The sequence below is a fragment of the Erpetoichthys calabaricus genome, chromosome 5 (genome assembly GCF_900747795.2).
Source record: "Erpetoichthys calabaricus chromosome 5, fErpCal1.3, whole genome shotgun sequence".
Taxonomy (NCBI): Eukaryota; Metazoa; Chordata; class Cladistia; order Polypteriformes; family Polypteridae; genus Erpetoichthys; species Erpetoichthys calabaricus.
In genome coordinates this window covers 104689425-104711020 of record NC_041398.2, presented here as the reverse complement: position 1 = coordinate 104711020, position 21596 = coordinate 104689425, and the positions used below count along the sequence as shown (strand labels likewise).

General features: G+C 36.7%; 1 protein-coding gene across 1 annotated transcript in view; it reads right to left on the bottom strand.

The window, feature by feature from the left end:
- sorcs2 (sortilin-related VPS10 domain containing receptor 2) overlaps positions 1-21596 on the bottom strand; it is a 1166544-nt gene that overhangs the window by 172646 nt on the left and 972302 nt on the right. Inside the window, exon 4 of the mRNA XM_028801884.2 lies at positions 1638-1802. Within this exon, the coding sequence (XP_028657717.1) occupies positions 1638-1802 (165 nt within the window). The remainder of the gene's footprint in view (positions 1-1637; positions 1803-21596) is intronic.

The following is a 21596-nucleotide window of genomic DNA, read 5'->3' as shown; positions in this document are numbered from 1 at the left end:
TATTGCATACCAGGGATTTTTCCTGCCTTACATCCAAACCTGCTGCGGTAGAGTCCAGGTTTCCTGTGATCCTGCTCTAGATAAACTGGTTTAGATAATGTATATATTGTTCTTAATCTCAGATGCTGTCTCTGTTGTTTTATGCCTGTCCATACTCCTATTACCTGCTCTTGCTGTGCTCATTATGGGTTTACTGTTCTTATGGTGGGCTATTCAAGTCTCACTGCCCCTAACCTTGACACTACATGCTTGTTTTTCTTTGTTTCCCTCAATACAGCTAGGTGGGGCCTGCACACTGATTCAAGTCTAAGAGCCCTGTTCTTCCTAAGCCCCCATGATTTTCATGAGAAAATATTTTAAAAATTATAAAATTGTGTAAAATTGTTCATATTCAGTATCTAGTTTTGATTATGCTTGTTTTTATCAGACAAAAACAAAACCAGATAGTAAACCATGTAATGTAGTAAGCTTCCACTAACAATAAACTCATATCCAAATCTGTTAAGTTCACAGTTCTGTCTGATTGTGACACAAAACTAAACTCTGTAGGAGCTCCATTCCATGATTACTAAAACTAAAACTGAAACTAACAAATATAAAAATAAAATAGAAATGTCTTTGTGAAATAAAAACTAAACTAAAACTAAAAATACACGATGAAGGAAAACTAAAACTAAACTGAATTTCCAAGTAAGGTCAGAAAAAATACAGAAATAAAAACTAATATAAAAAGGCAAAACTATAATAACCTTGTTATTAACCATTGTGCTGCCATGTCTCCCTCAGTGATTTGATTCCAAGTCAACTAGTAAGCCAGCTTTATATATAATGCAGAGCTAATTAATAGGCAAACAGACAGTCCCTAGAGGCTTTATGGCAGCGTCAAGATCAATGCTTTAAATATAATGCCCTTAGTAATAAGCAAATCACTCAAGGTTCTTTTTTTGGGACTTGGCTAATTTCACCTGAGAAAAGTGTTAAAGCGTGCAGTACACACAAATTAGGTCATCAGCCTTGGAGAGTTTTGTGACAAGCAGATTTGACTTTTTGCACTGGATATTTACTTGCCTTCCACCTAACAATTGATTTTGCAAAATGCTATTTTATATTTGAATGATACTCCTCACAGGGAGAGAGAACGTAAAAGTAAGACATCAAGAACAGGGTTTTACAAACATTAAATTTTCACAAAGCTCAAAATCATTCAGACACTTGTTGGGAAACAATTGATGATTGCGGCTGCACCACATCTAAAGGAATGTTTTTTTCAATTTATGACAAAATCATGTCTGTGTGGAATTTATACATTTACTAAGTATTAAACCCACACTTTAAAGACAGGCATATTGTTTAACTTGTAATTCTAAATTATCACTAGAACAAGCACATTTGTGGTTATGTATGGGTGTGTGCCCTGTCATGGCCTGGTCACCTTTATAGGATTTCTTTTCTATTTTAAATCGGTTACAATCTCTTTGAGCCCGGTACTGGACAAAGTACATTCAGAAGTGATAAACCCATAACTTCTTCCGTATATTACCTAATATTAGTAGGCACGCCATGCCATAGCACTCCCTTGTACTAACACTCTTATTTATTCAAAAAGCAATTTTTTTATTAAGCAGGTAATATTTTACCCTTTTCTCATTGCTGTAAGCAAGTAGTTTATCTTCTTCTTTGGGATGGAACACCAGTGTCTCCACAGAAAACAAGAGAGGTTGTCTTTGAAAGTTTGCTCCCTCATCCGTGCTGATGAAAAGCATTTGGTCTCTGTCATTGATAGTAGAGCTGACCAGAATAATCTGCAAAAAAAAAGGCATGAGAATTAGATGGTTAACTATGAGATGGACATCATAGAATTCTAATATGACAAGCAAGGTGACCTTTGCAAGTGTTTTACTTCTGACACAAATTATAGCTGCTCTTTGCCTTTTAACATTAAATATCAAATTCGTGGAACTGATGTACATCGTTTTTTGCATGTCTGCATGGGGTTACTTTGAGTCTGAATTGGCTCAGTTTGAGGATTTGTCCTGAGATGGTTCCTACATTATGCTTGATGCTGTCAGAATAGGCTGTTATAACAGAACAAAAGAAAAAAGTATGAATACATGAATGGTGGATGAAAGAGCAAAACCTCTAAATGAATGTATTTAGAATGGCCTTTTTAACAAGTATTCTTAACATCTGTTTATATTTCAATAGTGTTTAGGTTATGTGCTTATTAATCAACTAACCTTGACTGGATTGTTACTCTCAGTCATCAATCTAAATACATGTTGTAGAATAAGCCATGCCACAAGACACAAAGGGAGAAATTGTTTATTGACTGTGGAACTGCACATATTGGAAGAAATGTACAAAGAAATCCTGACAGCATATTTAAAACACTGACAAACTTTCCAGGAGAACCAAACTGCTAGCTATTTCACTAGATAAATATTGAGAATATTCACAATGTATCCCTGAATTTATGACAAGCTGTCTATAAATATATAAACAAATCCACTCTTATGAAAATAATACTTTGGTTACTGCATATATTATGAAGATTAAATTATGGATTTTTTAATTAAACTACACAAAATCTTAAATAAAGGTATGTGCCCTTGGAATTATTACAAAAATGAACTTATCATACTGAATTGTAATTCCTGACTGTAAATTACAAAGAGAATGGTAACTTGACATACCAGTGTGTTGACCTTTAATCTTTGCAAGTTGACATTAGGGACATAAATATAAGGAGATTTGGCACTAAATGTTATAAACTCTAATTTTGTTTCACTTGTAACAGTATCATCACATTATATATAGAGAATTCAAATATATCATTGAACATTACCATGCTATTATTAAAGGATTCTACTGCACTTACTGAGAAAATACCAAGTCATGGAAGAAGATATAAAATCAATAAGCAGGAGATATTTTTATCAGAACATATAAAGTTTTATCCAGACCTTTCATGAACAAACCTTCAGATGTTATTTGAGAATTAATCCTTTTGGAGTGGTAATAGCATTATTGTGATAAATGTGAGGCAGTTGCACAAGATCTTGAAGTCTGAATAACTTTAATTTTCTTTGATTTCCTACTTTATCAAGTTGGTGGTCAGTTACTAGTGGCTGAAGAGAGGTAATTATGGTCCACTTCTAGATTTCTGGTGGTCAATGTGGGTGTGAATTCAATTTTTATTGTATCTTTTGCATTATGATGGTATGGGACACCAAATGTGGGCATTTATAAATAACTAGTAACGGCACACTGCACAAAAATGCGCAGTGAATACACTTGACTTGCGCATTCCTAGTTTTTATACACTTTCTCTGTACGTTTAGCATTCGTTTGCTCAGAGGTTGATGTGCTTGTTGCTTCCTGAGCAGCTCTTCTTTTCTCCACCCTAGCGGCCCGCTTCTTCTCTTCTTTCATTGAGCTTCTTTTCGCGTTAAAACTGATTAAGTCAGTATTTTTAGTTGTAATTACTTAGTACTTTTTCTTCAATTTTTCACTTTAGCTGCCTCAAGAATGATTTAAGATATGAAGAGGTAAAAGTGACTGCGAAGGTGGGAGGGAATGAGAACAGCATCCGTATGCATGTGTTACATGGCCGCACTGCTGCGCGCTGCCAAGAGTTGATTCTACAATAAAATAAAATAAACATAAAAAGAGTAATAAAAATCATCACCCTGAAAGCGGATAGTAGATGTCACGTAGTATATGTGTACGATTTGCAAGCTACAGTTAAAATCCTGTGCTGACAAACGAATAGCCACGGTAGTGTATTATATATAAAGATGGGGTCCTGCACTGAAGTTGAAAGACAATAACTGCAACATGCATGTTGTAATGCTTTATTTTGATCTTTTACACAGTTTTGTCCAGTATTTGAAGAGATGTCACATTTTTTAATCTTGAAAGATTAGCTTGATGAGTTTGTATTTTATATTTTAAGGGTCAATGAAAACATGAAATCAAATAATTAAACTTGTGCAAAAAGTAATGAAAAGCACATCCATCATTCTCCTCAGTAAAAGTGAGTTTCTGATCTGCACTCAGTATGTTATAATCTATGGTAAACATCAACATACTGTATAAAAATATGATTTATGAATGAAGTTTCTCTATTCAGGATTATTTTGTGCTTAAGTAAAAAAAATTATAATTATCTAAATAATTAACGCTGAGTACAAGAGACAAATCTTTCATGTATGTGTGAATTACATTTTTTGTTGGAACTTCTGACTAGATTAATTCTAATACAGTAATGACACATGGTTTTTTGTCAAATAAAATAATATTTAAAAGAGTTATCTATCTATCTATCTATCTATCTATCTATCTATCTATCTATCTATCTATCTATCTATCTATCTATCTACAAAAACACAAATACAAATTAAATCAGATTATGGTGTATAGTTACACTATGACACAAAACGTATTTTATTTTATATTATATAAATAGAAAATAATTTTTAAAATGTACAAATGTACCAAATTTCAAATACAAGAACCTTAATTTCCAGGTAGACACACACTCTCAAAGCTTGGCTGAATTCACGGCCGAATCAGTGGGCAAAGAGTCTCCACAGACAGTTCCTCAAACCTCCGCAAAATATAACAAACATACTTAAGCTAATTTCAGATCCTGATTGGCCCAAGCCTTACTCTGAGAGCACTGGGTGCAAGACATACACCATATTTGGATCAGACAGCAGGCAATTGTAGATCCCCTTCACAGACACATCAACATGGGGTGAGTTTCGAATTTCCAGTTAACCTAACACATACAAGTATTGAATGTATGAAGACACTAGAAAAAAACCACACAGACAGCAACTTGGACATAGGATTCAAGCCCCAGATGCTAGATCAGTTAGAACTCGAACTGTATTAAGAACCAGAACTGTACTTCATAAAGGAACTGTGCACAGGAACTAAGACAGGCATAATACAGTTGTACTTCCATACACTTGTCTATGTGTTTAAAGACCTCTTTTTTTATATAGCACTTTGTAAAATATAACATTGCACTGCATTTTATATCACACCACAATATTAATTTGCTTAATGTATTTGTTATTCATAGTAGTAGAAATATAGTAGACAGTACAGTAAAGTGATCAAGGAAGAAATAAAATGGTGTCATTGAAGGATATGTGCTTTAACTTAATTGAACAACAATATATCTTCACCATGACTTAAATATTAAAATTTAAGGAACATTATGCACAAATAAGACAGCTCCTGGATAGCTGGTGTCTCCAAAGTGGAAGAGTGTTCATTGTGAGTTGTACAGTTCTACAGTGATGACATGGACTTGTATTTATGAATTATATGAAATGATATTTCTTCATTAATATCTTTAGTTAACTGCTATGATAAAATAAGGTATTGGGAAGTCTGCTTTTTTTTTGCTTTACATTTAGAACAAGAGACTGTGTGTTATTGCATGGCATTTTCCATCAATTTTTAATGAATTGTACTCAATTTGCAATAGTGTAAAGTTTAGTGCACTGACATTATAAGAATAAAATTTTCCTAACTGAACTTCTTGTTAATAATTATTAAACTATTTAGGGACGAGCAATGTTCAATATGTTCATTTATAATTATCTTTGACCCACCTACTGTCTTACTGGCTTCACTCCTCCTTCTTCTCTTTTAGAGCCTGCCTCAGACTCCCCATCCCAGTTGTATGCTCAGTAGAACTCTGGCCATGAAGTGCTTTAAACCCCATCTGAGAGTCAATTCTGCCCAAGTTCTTAAATTATGTTGGGGGATGTGGCAGCTACTATAAAGTCTCAGTACCATCAAGCCACAGCGCCCTCTAGCAGCAACTGATGCCACCAAACATTTTTCCTTCCACATTCTTTAAGGCAGGGGTGTCAAACTCAGACAACCTGGAGGGTGGCAATCGCTGTAGATTTTGATTCCATCCACCTTCGTAATTAGTACCCAATTACTTCTACTAATACAACAGACTTATTTTGCCTTAACTTTAATTCACTTGCTTTTTAAGATTCAAAATCCTTTTAATTGTTTCTTTTTCCCTTAACCGGAATCCAAGCAAGAATGAGATGTAAAGCAAGCCAATAGATGATGAGCTAAGGGTCTCAAAGTCAGCTTCCAGGGTGCCACCATTTTCACTTTAAATAATTTCTTAATTAGCAGCCATTTCTAGTCATTGATGAAATGTGTTATTTATCTCTGTGACTTGTTAATGCTATCATATTGCAATGCCAGACATCTAAAACTGTTGATTTTTGTTTTGCTCAACAGCAACATCAGAATCATTTTTGGCCCTGATCTAACTGATATTTCTCAAATGTTTACTAATTTATTTTGAGATATTTTCTTGAAACAAGATATTGTTTGATTGATACGTAATGCAGGTACAAATGGAATCAAGTTAGTTTGTTGGCTCGCTTTGCATCTCATCATTGCTTGACTGCATTTTAAGAAAAAAAAAAGAAGCAATTCAGAGTTCTGAATCTTAAAAAAAGCAAGTCGATTAAAAGTCAAGGCAACAAAGTATGTTCCATTAGTAGCAGTACTAGTGGCTGGAATGAAAATCTGCAGCCACTGTGGCCTTCCAGGACCTAACTTTGGTGCCTGTTCTTTAAAGGGTTATGTCTTCAAAACCACAGTACAGCTTGGCTGTTTAAACAGGAAACCAAATCCTTGTGCTTGCAGTTTGGTCCTGTGTACAGCTTTCAGCAAGCCAGGGGTTCTTTTATTGTCTTGCTTGTCGCAGTTTTTTTTCTGCATTTGCTGCTGCTAACCCCTGTTGCTCTTCTGTAGCACAAGTAATGCCTCTTTGTTGCGTCTTTTTTCCTAACAGTATAACATGTGTCATCTCTACCAGGGCCTTATTCTCCCTTTCATCTCAAGGTCTTTCTGTCTTGTGTTTCTTGAATACCAAAATGCCAACATTCGAAGCTTCTGGGTGTTTATATGGTATAACTACAACACAGTGCTATTCCAGGGGTGATCAGTCAGTTCAATCTTTCTTTTTCCCTCTCACTTAACAATATGCCACTATTATGCTATTCCAAAGCAAATAAAATAAATAAAACTTGCTTAGTTTTGATTGGCTATTGCACTACAATTAACAACAATCCATCTAATTGGCCAGAGAGTGATTCATATGTATTCTGTGTGCACCACAGGCTGGCATTAAACTAGTAGAAATTCAAGTTAATTGCTTATTTGTATAGCACCTTTAAGCATTAGTGCATTTAACCTGAATTAGATAGTGGATTTTTAATTTTACTCTACATTCAAAAAATACTTCAAAATAAAGATTGAGAGAATAGTTTAGAAAAGATCCAAATAATTAAAAGTTCTTGGTGTTAATCGACATGCTCTTAAGAGGCCCTTAGTCATTTATTCCATTATGTTTCATGACGGGACCACTCAACTGAGACTGCAGCCTTTCCACACAAATAAATAGAAATCACAGAGTAATCACACAAAGTTTGTGCTCTGAATACTAATTCCCAAACACTACCTCCCCTATTTTATACATTTAACTAGGACATTGTTAGAGAACCAAAAAAAAGTCATTTCCTCGCTGACTCAGAGGAATAGATACCTCACCTTAAAACCTACATTAATTCATCAGTTTTCTTATAATGCTACTCTTGAAGAAGCTAATGAGAAGGCGGTACAAAAACTGTGCAGGGAAAAGCTGTGGGAGTATAATTATATTAAATACCAGGATAGTCAAATTACCTGCAGCGCTCTGATTGGCTACCTTTCGCTAGTGTAGGTCAGCTGTGCATGGATACAAACTGTTTCTAGTCTTCCCGCCATACTTTCACATTGCAAAATCACCATTTTAATTTAGCACTTGGGCTTAAATGAAGTACATTGGAATACTATTTTCATGTGTACAGTTTAAGTGTTCATTCAGTCCTATAAATATTAACATAGGCAATTTTGCAGTGCAGGAAGAATCTGCTTTATTTTATAGGGTTATTACTTTATTTGGTCATTATTGTCATGTGTTGAGACTACTTACTTGCATGTGCTAATCAACATGCATTGCATTAATAGCAAAAGTACTAGAATTTAACTAATAAAATAATGATATACTGTATAGTTATATCTTTAAGGTATCAAGCATACACATTTGAGAAATTGCAGAAAACATTTTTTATTAATATATTTAAAAAATCAATATGCAACAGCAACAAATGATTTTATACAATAAATTACAAACACAAACTACACACATCATCTGTCCCTAAATTCACCATAATGCTGTACACAATCATAAGAAACAACATATCATAAATTCCATCTACTAAAGGATTTGACCAGGGCAGCAACAGAATTTCACATTTTGGATGGACTGACTGGATGTTCCATTAAATCGGAAGCAGACAGGTGAATCATAGAATTGAGTGAAGGCAGACAATTTTTCAAATTGATTTGTTTAGAGGATTTGCATCTGGTAGCAAGACCCTTTTAGAGCTACTGTCCCAAACAGATAAACTCACATACTGTAGGTGCACAGAGCGAGTGAAGCTTGAGAAATATAGGAGGATAAGAGTTTGTAGTAAATGGGGAGTTGTATCTGTGAGCTGGAAATTATAGACCAGAATCCGCAGGAGGACAGAACCAATATATATGCATATATGCCCTAGAAGCACTGAGGCAGACGATCACAGCCCATTTAGTGCACTTTACAAGGAATATGATCAATCCTATGCACATACTGTATGTTAATTGATTAAAACTTGCATTTAAGGTTCTTCAAGGAATATTCAATATTTTCAAAGATAGCACTGACAGAGTGGTAAGGACATAGTGAGACGCTAGAGCTACTGGGAAATACAGGAAAGGAGTTTAAAGAAGAACTTAAGTAACAAAAAGTAGACAATTGGGGAGAAAGAGCTTGTAAAGGAGAAAAAAGTTAGAGAAGATGTGAACAAACCTCATAAGACCTTAGCATAAGACCTTAGTGCAGAACACATTAACAGGTAACTTGAAAAGGAAAAACAAAGAATGTCATAATAATTTTGGAATATATCAAGCACAGAAATACCGATAAGATCACGCATTGTGCTGATGCCAAATCACATTCAGGCAGAGAGCATAATGGGTTGACTACCTAAGGATATAAAGCTAAGGACATTTCAGTAAGATATAGTTGTTAGCAGTGAGAACTATATAACTGGATGGGTCAAAAAGCATGGTGATTTTAAAATTTAACCTGGTGTAAGGACTGCTCTCCAGTCAAGGGTTGATTTCTGTCATGTGTGCCAATTTTCCCATAATAGTATCCAGCTCCTCAAGCTCTTGCAATGAAAATTGGGACATTAGCTTGTCAGAAGCAGGACAAGGTAAGTTGCAAAAGAGGCAAAGTTGGGCTATGAGAGCAAAAAAGTGAGAAAAGCCAGTAGTAGTTAAAAGGAGACACACACATACACACATTTATTTATGTGTCTGCTAACAGTAGTTTTTCATTGATGGCTTGCAAAAGTGGAAATTTAAGCAACTTATAGTTGCTTACTATATGTTACATAACACTAAAACCCAACCATTGCTGTTAACTGTCCAATGAAATTACTGTGGGATATGAGAGGAAATGGCTTTGGTGGAATTTAGAGGTTATGGTCAGTTAAGCAATACAATGGAACAGATAGGAATGACTGTGCAGTATGAGAGATGATACAAAGAATTAGCTCAGAAGCACAAAATACTTTGACCTGTCTTGTAAGCAGCCAAAAGGGAACAATGCTGGTTAAAAAAATAGATTAGAACTTGAAGTACTCTGTAATTAGTTATGAAATATAATAGTAATTGTTAATAATATGTATCCATGCCTATTACTAAGCTACACAAAACTGAACTATAAATGACATCATTACTATAATTTGTACACAATTGCTAGACATATAAATAACAGTAACATGTAGGAATGGCACTTTCATCACAAAAACGTACACAAGAAACACAAACAATGTTGACTTTTTAAAATCTTTTAAGTGCCAGCAACTGGCTTGATCAAGCTTCTCTGATTAAATCTCAGCCCAAGCTTGGCAACCATTACAAAGGCTTCTGTGATTCAAAAAATCCATTATACTCCTTGGGAGAGTTTATGTCATGTTTATTGCCCTCTAGATGGTGCCACAGCTCAAGCAGAAGATTAAATTATACAACAGGTCAGTACCTAGCACTTCCCTGTTAATCTTTTTAAAAATACAGTATATTTCAGATAAATAAAAACACCTACTTTTAAGAGAAATGTGTTCAAGTTTGAGATGCCTTTTAGTAACTTTATGTGGATGTTTCAAACTAGTAAAATTTTGGCAACCAAATTCACTCAAGAGATTATGCCTTATATAGACATATTAATGTATAACTTTAACTCAAAATAGAGGATGAAAGAAACCAATATTAACATAATAATTTATTTGTGACAATCTAGGAGTCTAATTTTATTTTATTTTTATTATGATAGATAGATAGATAGATAGATAGATAGATAGATAGATAGATAGATAGATAGATAGATAGATATTTCTGACCCCAAGGGGAAATTTATTTATTTTTGGCAGCATTTCTTAGCAAATTATTCTTTCTTACATAGATTGACATAAGGGGACTTGGGCAGTAGTGGATCATTTAAAATTCAAGATTAAGGAAATTTTACATGTATTGCAAAGTAAAATCAAAACACTGTTCTATGAAAATGCTCTCATAACCTGAATGGTTTCCATAACACAACATAGTAGTCGGGCAGAACGGTGGCGCAGTGGGTAGCGCTGCTGCCTCGCAGTTGGGAAGACCTGGGGACCTGGGTTCGCTTCCCGGGTCCTCCCTGCGTGGAGTTTGCATGTTCTCCCCGTGTCTGCGTGGGTTTCCTCCGGGCGCTCCGGTTTCCTCCCACAGTCCAAAGACATGCAGGTTAGGTGGATTGGCGATTCTAAATTGGCCCTAGTGTGTGCTTGCTGTGTGGGTGGGTGTGTTTGTGTGTGTCCTGCGGTGGGTTGGCACCCTGCCCAGGATTGTTTCCTGCCTTGTGCCCTGTGTTGGCTGGGATTGGCTCCAGCAGACCCCCGTGACCCTGTGTTCGGATTCAGCGGGTTGGGAAATGGATGGATGGATGGATGGAACATAGTAGTCCAGTCTTTAATTTCTGAATCTGGAACAAAACTTTTTTTTTCTTTTGATGAACCAACATGAATACTCCCAAGCTGGCAAATAATAAAACAAGACTTTTAATATAGACATCAAGATTGGTATATTTTCATAGCAGAGAACCATCATATTCTATTCTATTAATGAGGCAATTTATAATTCAAGGAAATGTCATACTGCAGAAAGCAGCTTTCTCCGTTCTGTCAACACCAAATGAAAAGGAAGCGGGTACTTGAAAAGGTTAAATTGCTCATCTTTTTAAATATTTCTCAGAAAGTTACAGTTGCCTGCTGTATATAAATTGCTTTCTACATCAAGGCAAGCAACAAATATACTATCAATTATACTGTAAAAAGTTTAAAACCTTGATTTTAAGAGGTACAATGAACAAAATAATGAAATATATATGAACAAAGGGGATACCGGAAAAAAATAATGACCTTGTACATAATTCTCAAAACGATCTGATCAGAAACACTGTGAAGTATTACAGTAGTTTGTGATCCTGGTCAGAGACAGCATGTTGTTGACACTTCTGTGTGACAGGAACTAGGCTTGACTCATTGGATTCACAAGTTTCTTCACTTACTGTATCGTAAAGATATATATGTAGGGTTAATTGGCAAATTTAAACTAGTCTAGTGTGACCAGATGTGTTCATAAAAGTACCTAGTAATGGACTGCTGTTATATCTAGGGATGGTTCCTTCATTGTACTTAGTACTGTCAGGGTAGGCTCCAGCTTCCCATAAGCCTTAAATGGAAAAATCAATCCAAGAAAATGGATAGATGTTCTTTTATCTCAAGAAACTAGAACAAACTATAACAACCATGTTTGTGCTAATATAATACCAACTCATTCTTCCCCTAAGCTAAAACAAAGATGAACTAGAATTACACAACATCTTTCTACAGAAAGGTCAAACAAAGCCCAGTTTTGAACAAGCTGGCAGTAAACTGCTAACAGAATAAAATACAACTTTTCTTTAATACTCCTTCTATCCATCCATCCATGTTCTTTCTTGGTCAGGGTTTTGTGGAGAAATAGCCTATTTCAGCAGCAGAACTTACAAAGCACAGGTTCATCAAGCAACAACAACAACAACCTTTATTCATATATAGCACATTTTTATACAAACAATGTAGCTCAAAGTGCTTTACAAGATGTCAAAGACAAAGTTACAAGAAAATACAAACAAATAACATTAAGCAATAATAATAAAGAATAAGTAATAAAGAAAAAACAAATACATCGATCTGGTCTTAAAAAACAGATAAATATCAAGTAGAGTAGCGTCCTTATATACAATATCATGATGTAAGTCTCTAAAGGTGAGTCCAGTGATAAGGTCAGATGTCCTGGAGGACAGAGAAAAACTAACACAAAAAAAAACTCCAGTTAAGCTGGAGAAAAAAAATCTGTAGGGTTCCAAAGTCAAAACACCACCCAGTCCTCTCTGGGCATTCTACATAACATAAATGTTCTTAATTTATTCCTCTTTGTTTCCAGGCATCATATGAGAGGATTTATGCACAATAAAAGAACATACAGTATCCTCCTAAGTCTGGGTCAGTTTATCAGCCAAACAGCATATGTGAGGAATCTTGTATCTTTGAAATCATATACATTTTTCATATTCAAACTGGTGCATATGCTCCCTGAGAATGTATTGGAACTGCAGCTCTACAACAACTGTATGTTTGTGCTAAATTTAAACTTTTAACAGTTACTGTACATGTAACACTATTACTACTACCTCCTCCAGCACTACTGCAACAGGGGTGTCCAACTCCAATCCTATCCAATCCTGGAGGCCCACAGGTTTTTGTTCCAATGATGTTGATCACCCTTGTACTAAACTACTAGTGCTACAGTGATCCCTCCTCACATCGGGAGGGGGTTGCATTCCAGAACCCCCCGTGAAAGGTGAAAATCCGCAAAGTATATTGTCACACTTGGGTCACAGATTTGCACAGAAACACAGGAGGTTGTAGAGACAGGAACTTTATTCAAACACTGCAAACAAACATTTGTCTCTTTTTCAAAAGTTTAAACGTGCTCCATGACAAGACAGAGATGACAGTTCCGTCTCACAATTAAAAGAATGCAAACATATCTTCCTCTTCAAAGGAGTGCACATCAGGAGCAGAGAATGTCAGAGAGAGAGAGAGAGAGAAAAGCAAACAATCAAATATCAATAGGTGCTATTTGGGCTTTTAAGTATGTGAAGCACAGTGCGGGAAGCATATCGCTTGACAAAGCAGCCGCAAGTTAGCCCAGCAAGGAAGGGAGCAATGTGAAGGTAGTCTTTCAGCGTTTTTTGAGGTACGTCCGTATCCTCTAGGGGTGCGAACAGCCCCCGTGCTCACAATATATATGAGGAGTTCTATTTAATATGTAATACATGCTCTGATTGGGTAGCTTCTCAGCCATCCACCAATAGCGTCCCTTGTATGAAATCAACTGGGCAAACCAACTGAGGAAGCATGTACCAGAAATTAAAAGACCCATTGTCCACTGAAACCCATGAACCTATGAAAAATCTGCGATATATATTTAAATATGCTTACATATAAAATCCGTGATAGAGTGAAGCCGTAAAAGTCGAAGATCGATATAGCGAGGGATTACTGTCATCATATATCATGGCTCCAGAGAGTGGAGAAGTGTTGCACTGTCAGACACAGAAGTAGGAATGTCACTGTACTCTGCACACATGCCAAAACTACTACTACTAATGATGATACCAATAAAACTACCACCACAAATGTATCCTTCCCCAATTACTACAGCAGAAATATTAAGACAAGGAAATACATACTAAAGAAAGGTTAGAGGTTAGAAGCACACGCTGATACAGCATATTGCTGCACCCACCACATGATAAATCAACTCAGGATCCCAGATTAGGACCCGAGTGCAGCCATGCAATGGGTGACACCTCAGCACCACACTAGTTCAGATGGAGTGGAACAGTGTGAAGTTTTTTATGGTGGTTGGAATGCCAATTCTGCCACCAACCCCCAGGTTTTTCCTTGCAGGTTGGAGGGCCTATATGCAGGGCTGGATGCAAATTAATGTCATAATCAGCATGGAGCAATTGCAGGTTAAGTGCCTTGCTCAAGGGCCCAATGAAGTAGAGTCACTTTTGTCGTTGATGGGATTCGAACCGGCAACCTTCCGATGCCCAATGCAAATCCCTAGCCTCAGAACCAGCACTCTGCCCACTAAAGAAAGGATATATTAAAATTTCTTATGAATGCAGTTTTAACTCCCATTTATACAATCAGCTGAAGGAAACCCGATGGACAGTACACTTGTCTTACAATTCCTCAGTTGGGTCTTTGACAAGCTGTAACCCTATTTCAGTAGAGTTGGAGACATTCTCCTAAAACACGGTCAGTCACTTCTACTGACCATTACTGTTGTTTCCTTAAAAGGCATTAGCTCTCTGGAAATGTGTTCTTTTCAATTGCGGCATTTTAATTAACCTGAATTTAAATAATTATAAATTAAAAAGGTATTATCCCCACCCCTCATGCAATATGACTGTTACAAGATTACACGAGAAGCATAAAGGATAATCTAGCTCTTTACTGATGGGTTCACGCGGTATTACAGACGGGAAGCTTATGACAGACTCTCAAGCATGTGGGCGTCTTGACTTACGCAGTCTGCCATCTTTCGTTACCACGCAGAAAGGATTTTCACCAGACGGAAGACATAATCTTCCGCCCGGCCTCGGATGGAAGACATAATCTTCCGCCCGGCAGCTTCAAAGAGTTGGCCGTAGGTCTATCCTTATATTCGGGTTGCTCCATGTGCAGGCTCCTTCTCTTGGATCCAAACAAGGACAGGAAAGGACTCAAACCCCACCTTCAAAAATACAGGAATAGCACAATGCCTACATACAGTTCTCATTCTCCCAACAAGGATAATGTGCTGACAGAGGACAGAAATATACTAGTCTGTCTTTAGGCTGACTATTCAATTCTCCAGTTGTCTTTGGCTCTCTAGTCCTGTGCTTGGCTCGGCAATTCTAAATGAAGATGCAGTGCCCCTGTGTACCATACTTGGTCTGCCTATATGAATGAGTCCATAACAGTGGGCACAGAGAACAGTGACATTAAAAATAACAAAACCTACTATAACAACTGTATAAGGAAATACATTTCCTACTGACTTAAACTATTCCTATTCTCAATGCTCCACTTGATTAATAAATTGTTTTATTTGGCCAACAACGTTTCACCCTTCAATATTCTGCTACCCTAAATGTGGTAAACCACGCCTGCTTCTTCTGCTTGTGGCCTTACATTGCAAGTCTTAATTATGTATTGCAATACAGTATAATGAGAAACTGTTACTGTATATGCATGTAAGCTAAGCTTAAGTGTATTAAAAAAGCAACCAGGCTCATAGATCACAGTGTTGCATAGATCACTAGTTGTTTTTCATTTCTAGTAACTCTCCTCAAAAGATATATTCAGAATCAGATGAGTTCTTAGGACTGTACTATTTTGAAGACAAGAAAAACAAACATTTGGAACAAACTGCATATCTAATTGATTGTGGGTGCATTGATTTGTCATACTAAGCATCATGTAGGACTTCAAAATTCCTTGTATCAACCCTAAAATTCTTTACAATGTCATTTACCTTAGTAACTGCATACCATATGCATGCTATGAGCACAGCAAAGTATCACTAACAAGACACAAATGACAAATTCCATTGAGCTCTGCAGGATGGAACTTGAAGTTCACTCTTCAGATTACAGAATTTGATTGCCTAATTCTAATGTTAAGATTACTTAATACTAATCTTTTGAGATCCATCTACTTGGGGAAAGTATGCTGTCAATATATAGACAAGCAAGGTTGTTGTTCCTCAAAATTCAGATGTCCTGAAGTCTACAACTTTAATCTCTAAACCTGAAGCCAAGATGACCAGAATTGCCATAGAACGAGTGCTCCTATACCAGGTTTCATGAGAGAAATTTAATGAAAGTAAATGAAATAGTGTGTCTGATCTGCCACAGAATATGACTTAAATGATTTGACTAGCAGAATAGCATTAGCGGTTCAGATGTAAAAGTGACAAGCTGCCGTTGATCAAAGTTAATGTTTGGAGGACATTGCCAAGCATGAATACTGTAATCTGTAAAAAATGTGTAAGCTTGCCAGTTTTAGCGTTTCAGGAAAATTTAGCTTTGATTTAAATGCTTATTCTCCATTCTGGAAAGTCAAGATAGTATTTACTAAACATTTTAATTTATGATTAGGTTACTTTAATGATCTATAATATCTATAAGTTGGTAAAATTTGAATTGTCACTACAAATGGGAACCAGCTCTCCCTGTGCCAACATTTTTTTATTCAGGCACTCTTTTTCACATCTCAAACTATGTGTATCAGTTTAATTAAGGATTTCAGATAGGCTTACTGTGACTTTGGATGAGTATGAGTGTGCCCTGCAATGGTCTGCCAATGAAACTAGAGTTGGTTCCTGCCTTATGCCAGATGGGATATAATTTGACTCCTCTTAACCCTGAATTTGATTCAATGTGTTTGAATGCATGTTGTCTCTTACTTATAACTTGTCAAACTAAAACTTCCATGGGATTGTCAACATGCAGTGTATAGTGATGCATCAAATGTTCTTTATCATTACCTCCTATGTTTTCTGTAGTGGTATTTATCAATTTGGTGTTCAGCTGAAATATAGTTTATAAAATTATCTACGTCTGCCATTAGATTTTGAAAATATGACCTACACAACAGTACAAAAATAGATCCTAAAGAAAGAACTCAGCAGGTTGCAGTTTAAGGACACTACAGTACATACTTAACCCGACCCTCAATGGATGTTTACCTTTTACTTGTGTAACTAAGACAAATACTCAAGAGAAACATTTCATTACCTCTCTTCAACAAAGAATGAAAGGGACATTATATTACTCTGAAGTTAAAAGCAAAATGAAGTGAAAACCTATGGCAAAACCCGACTGTTAGGATACTAATAGAAACTTTTGCATATAAAGTATAAACCAAGGGACAACGCACAGTGTGAACACCTCCATATTTATAGCTTCACTTCTGGATTGTCACTGTTATGACACTTCTAGACAACTTTGAGTAATTAAGGGACATCAAAAATGTAACAAAAATTTATTTTGGAAAAATAAGTACAAAGGAAAATATACCTTGGAAATGGAGCCCCTAAGTGTGAAAATCACAAAATGTATACAAACACACATATCAAATAATATTGCAGCAATTTGGTGTCAACACTGACAGCAACGTGCTACTGCGGAATTACCCAACATGCCAGTGGATGCAGCCTCATATTACATACAAAATGGTGATCATGGTGAGTTATAATCAAAAAAAAAATTAAAATATCAACATATAGAAAATGAATGCACAAAATTAATAGCAAATTAAGTCAGGGAGGTCAAAATCCAAGGCACTTAACAGTCTTGTTTTGTTTTCATTTTCATCTTTGGTTTATGGTGTCTTTCAAAATATTCTGTGTAATAGAACACAGCTCTGACTCAGCCTATACTTCTGAAAACTCAATTTGGAAAAACATTTGCTTATCTCTATCACAATTGAAAAAATACTGTTACGTTTCACATTGAATTGGACTTTTGTGTTTGAAAAATTGGGAGAGATCAAATAAACACAAATGTGCTTAATTTGACTGCAGGTAATTACCATTGCCAGGAAATGACAAATGTGTGGCCAGGTAATTAAAATTCATGACACATAACAAAATAAAGGCTGTGTTGAGAGATAAGGTATCCAATTAATAATAGTTTCTAGCTCCTTTAGACTAAACTGCTATGTATTTTATTATATTCTGCTCTATTCTGTTTATACATTTTTTCCTTCAGAAATTTAGTTATTTACTTATTTTGATGGTATCAACACATGCCTGAAATTACTTTAATAATGAAGGAATTAACACTGGGAACTAGAACACCTGCTGTTGAAATTTCAGCAAATTGACAAAACGCCTGCTTTACTGGCTTAGCTACAGCGAATGTTATTAGCAGCCCTGTAAGTCAACAAGGGCAATAATACTACATTGTAAAGGGCACTTTATTCAAAGGCCTGGCACCCCATTACTGAAGCCTGGCCTTATTTATAAATACATCTCACATTCTATTTGAGACTATGCTTTAGACTGTCAGTTACAATCCTCTAACATTACCTCTTTAAGGCTTTAATAAAAGGGAACGTGAAGGTTGAGCATGGAAGCCAATTAAAAAGAGCAATGTAAAATCCACAAGAAGCAATGGACAGAGTGTGTGGTACACAAGCAAAAAGTTATACAGAGCTTATAAAAAGTGATATGCAGAGTTTATTTAAGGTTTGTATTTTGTAAGGTGTATCTTCTTTCTGTGACTGTCCAACATATATTAAATGAATATAAAACTGAAGTATCAAGTTAAAGGTGGGCTATTTGTCCAAATACTGCTGTCTGGCTTCTATATTCTGCCCTTCCCCTGCATGAAAGTTGTTTGTAGTTCTTTGCTATATCTATGACACTTTTTTCACTCCACTAGTTCTTTTTTGCTGTTAGGAACACGTTATTTTCAGTATCTTGCTGAAACAGTTGGTACCATCACTATATTACCAAGCTGTTGCTCTCTGCCAAAGGAAAGTGACACTAGAGAGATCAGAAACTTTGGGATTAAACAATATAAGGAATGTTGTAACCAGTCATGGATGTTCTGAGTAATTTTTAAAAAATTTTCTACAGAAATGCAGGTGACAGTTTTATTTTCCTCTCCTCCATTTTTAGCTGGTCACATCTCAACTATAATTCCCCCGAAGTTGTGAGAAATGCTATCTAGTTGCCATCAGACCCTGTTTTAAACTATTACTCATACAGGGTTAATTAAAACAGGGTTAAAACTAAACTGATACTTTTATTCTAGGTTTCTGTTTTTTGGAATGCCCACAGCTTCTTTGTAGATTCTTTTTTCTGGTTGGGTTTCTTTGTAATTGCACCCCGAAAATGTCCAATATGGTTGTTGACGGCTTGATTAGCATTGATGATCACTGCTTCTTGTGACCCTAAACAGGACAGATGCAACTTACAGCATACAATGCATAGGAACAAATGATAATTAAAACATCAGGATTTACTTTATACAAGACGTTATATATTCAGAAATTCTATATACAGGTAAAATTCTATTACAACGAATATCTTTACAATGAAATTTTTATTACAACGAATTATGTTTATGGTCCCGACTTAGCAGAGTGGCAGATCCTGCTACAATAAATAACCATGCTGTTCCTGTTTCAAGCTGAATAAAGCTGGCTTTACTAAAGTACTGAGACTCAGCTTTGTGTTTTGGGGTGCAAGACAGGGACTTATAGCGCGACCCCGATCTTTTATGATTTGCTTCTGTGGCGCTTCACTGCAGCACTGTGAGCCTCCTATTGCCCTGCTCTGGCAATGTACAAACAATCTTCCACAGACGCATCAACCGCGCTTCAGGACGCACTTCAGTGTGTCGTTCCCGTTGGGTGGGGGGTCTCAAAAGAGTTCAGAAACCTTGAATCAGAAAGAATGATTCATCTTCTGATTGATAACTGTGTTGCCCACAACATGCTTCCACATTTAGATAATGTTCGCATTGAATTCCTCCCACCCAATTGCACGGCAGCACTTCAGCCATTGGGTTTGGGCATCATTTGCACCCTGAAAGTGTATCATCACAAGGAAATACTGAGAAAAATTCTCGTCAGCATAACTTGTAGGCAGGAGGAGAATAAAATTAACATGAAAGAAGCTATTGAAATGATTGAAGACACCTGGACGCAAGTTAAAGAAAGCACTATAGCAACAAATACATAATCTCATTACAACAAAATTTTTGCTACAACGAAATATTTTTTAGGTCACCGGGAGTTCGTTGTAACGGAATTTTACCTGTATATGTTTGGGATTTTATAATACTGTATTATACTGCGAATCTTCAACCTGAGCCTGGAACAGGGGAGAGTCCCAAGGCTTTGGAAAACATATCTTGCATCACCCCAGTCCCAAATGTATCACGTCCTGGTGAGCTGAATGACTTCCGGCCTGTCGCTCTGATGTCGCATGTGATGAGAACCATGGAGTGGCTGCTGCTTCACCACCTGAGGCCACAGGTCCGCCTCGCCCTTGACCCTCTGCAGTTCGCATACCAGGAGAAGGTGGGAGCGGAGGATGCCATCATCTACATGCTACACCGATCCCTCTCCCACTTGGACAGAGGCAATGGTGCTGTAAGAATTATATTTCTGGACTTCTCTAGCGCCTTTAACACCATCCAACATCTGCTCCTCAGGGACAAGCTGGCAGAGATGGGAGTAGATTCATACCTGGTGGCATGGATCATGGACTATCTTAAAGACAGACCTCAGTACGTACATCTCGGGAACTGCAGGTCTGACATTGTGGTCAGCAACACAGGAGCGCCGCAGGGGACTGTACTTTCTCCAGTCCTGTTCAGCCTATATACATCGGACTTACAATACAACTCGGAGTCCTGCCACGTGCAAAAGTTCGCTGACAACACTGCTATCATGCTATACCCTCTTCTATGCGGTGGTGTGCTGGGGGGGATGCAGCATAAAGAAGAAGGACGCCTCACGCCTGGACAAACTGGTAAGGAAAGCAGGCTCTATTGTAGACATGGAGCTGGACAGTTTGACATCTGTGGCAGAGCGACGGGCGCTGAGCAGGCTCCTGTCAATCATGGAGAATCCACTGCATCCACTGAACAGTATCATCTCCAGACAGAGGAGCAGCTTCAGCGACAGACTGCTGTCACTTTCCTGCTCCACTGACAGACTGAGGAGATCGTTCCTACCCCACACTATGCGACTCTTCAATTCCACCATGGGGGGGGGGGAAACGTTAACATTATTCAAAGTTATTGTCTGTCTGTATACCTGCATTGTTATCAATCTTTAATTTAATATTGTTTTTTTTTTTTTGTTTTATTAGTATGCTGCTGCTGGAGTATTTGAATTTCCCCTTGGGAGTAATAAAGTATCTATCTATCTATCTATCTATCTATCTATCTATCTATCTATCTATCTATCTATCTATCTATCTATCTATCTATCTATCTATCTATCTATCTATCTATCTATCTATCTAATACACACACAAACACACACATATATATGTAATCTAGACTGGGTTCTATGATGTAAAAAGATTTTAGACTGGATCCCTTAGGCTTACATTCTTACACTAAGAAAGGGAGGGCTGGAAAGACTACCCAGCAAATCTGTCAGTTTATTTTCACAACAGAAATTGTTCTGTTCCTCTCAGGCAGCCAGGCTAAGTAGTTCATAGAAGTCTGGCAAACAAAGTTCTCCTTTTATTTGTAACAAAAAAGGGCAAGCCAAAATATGATTGTA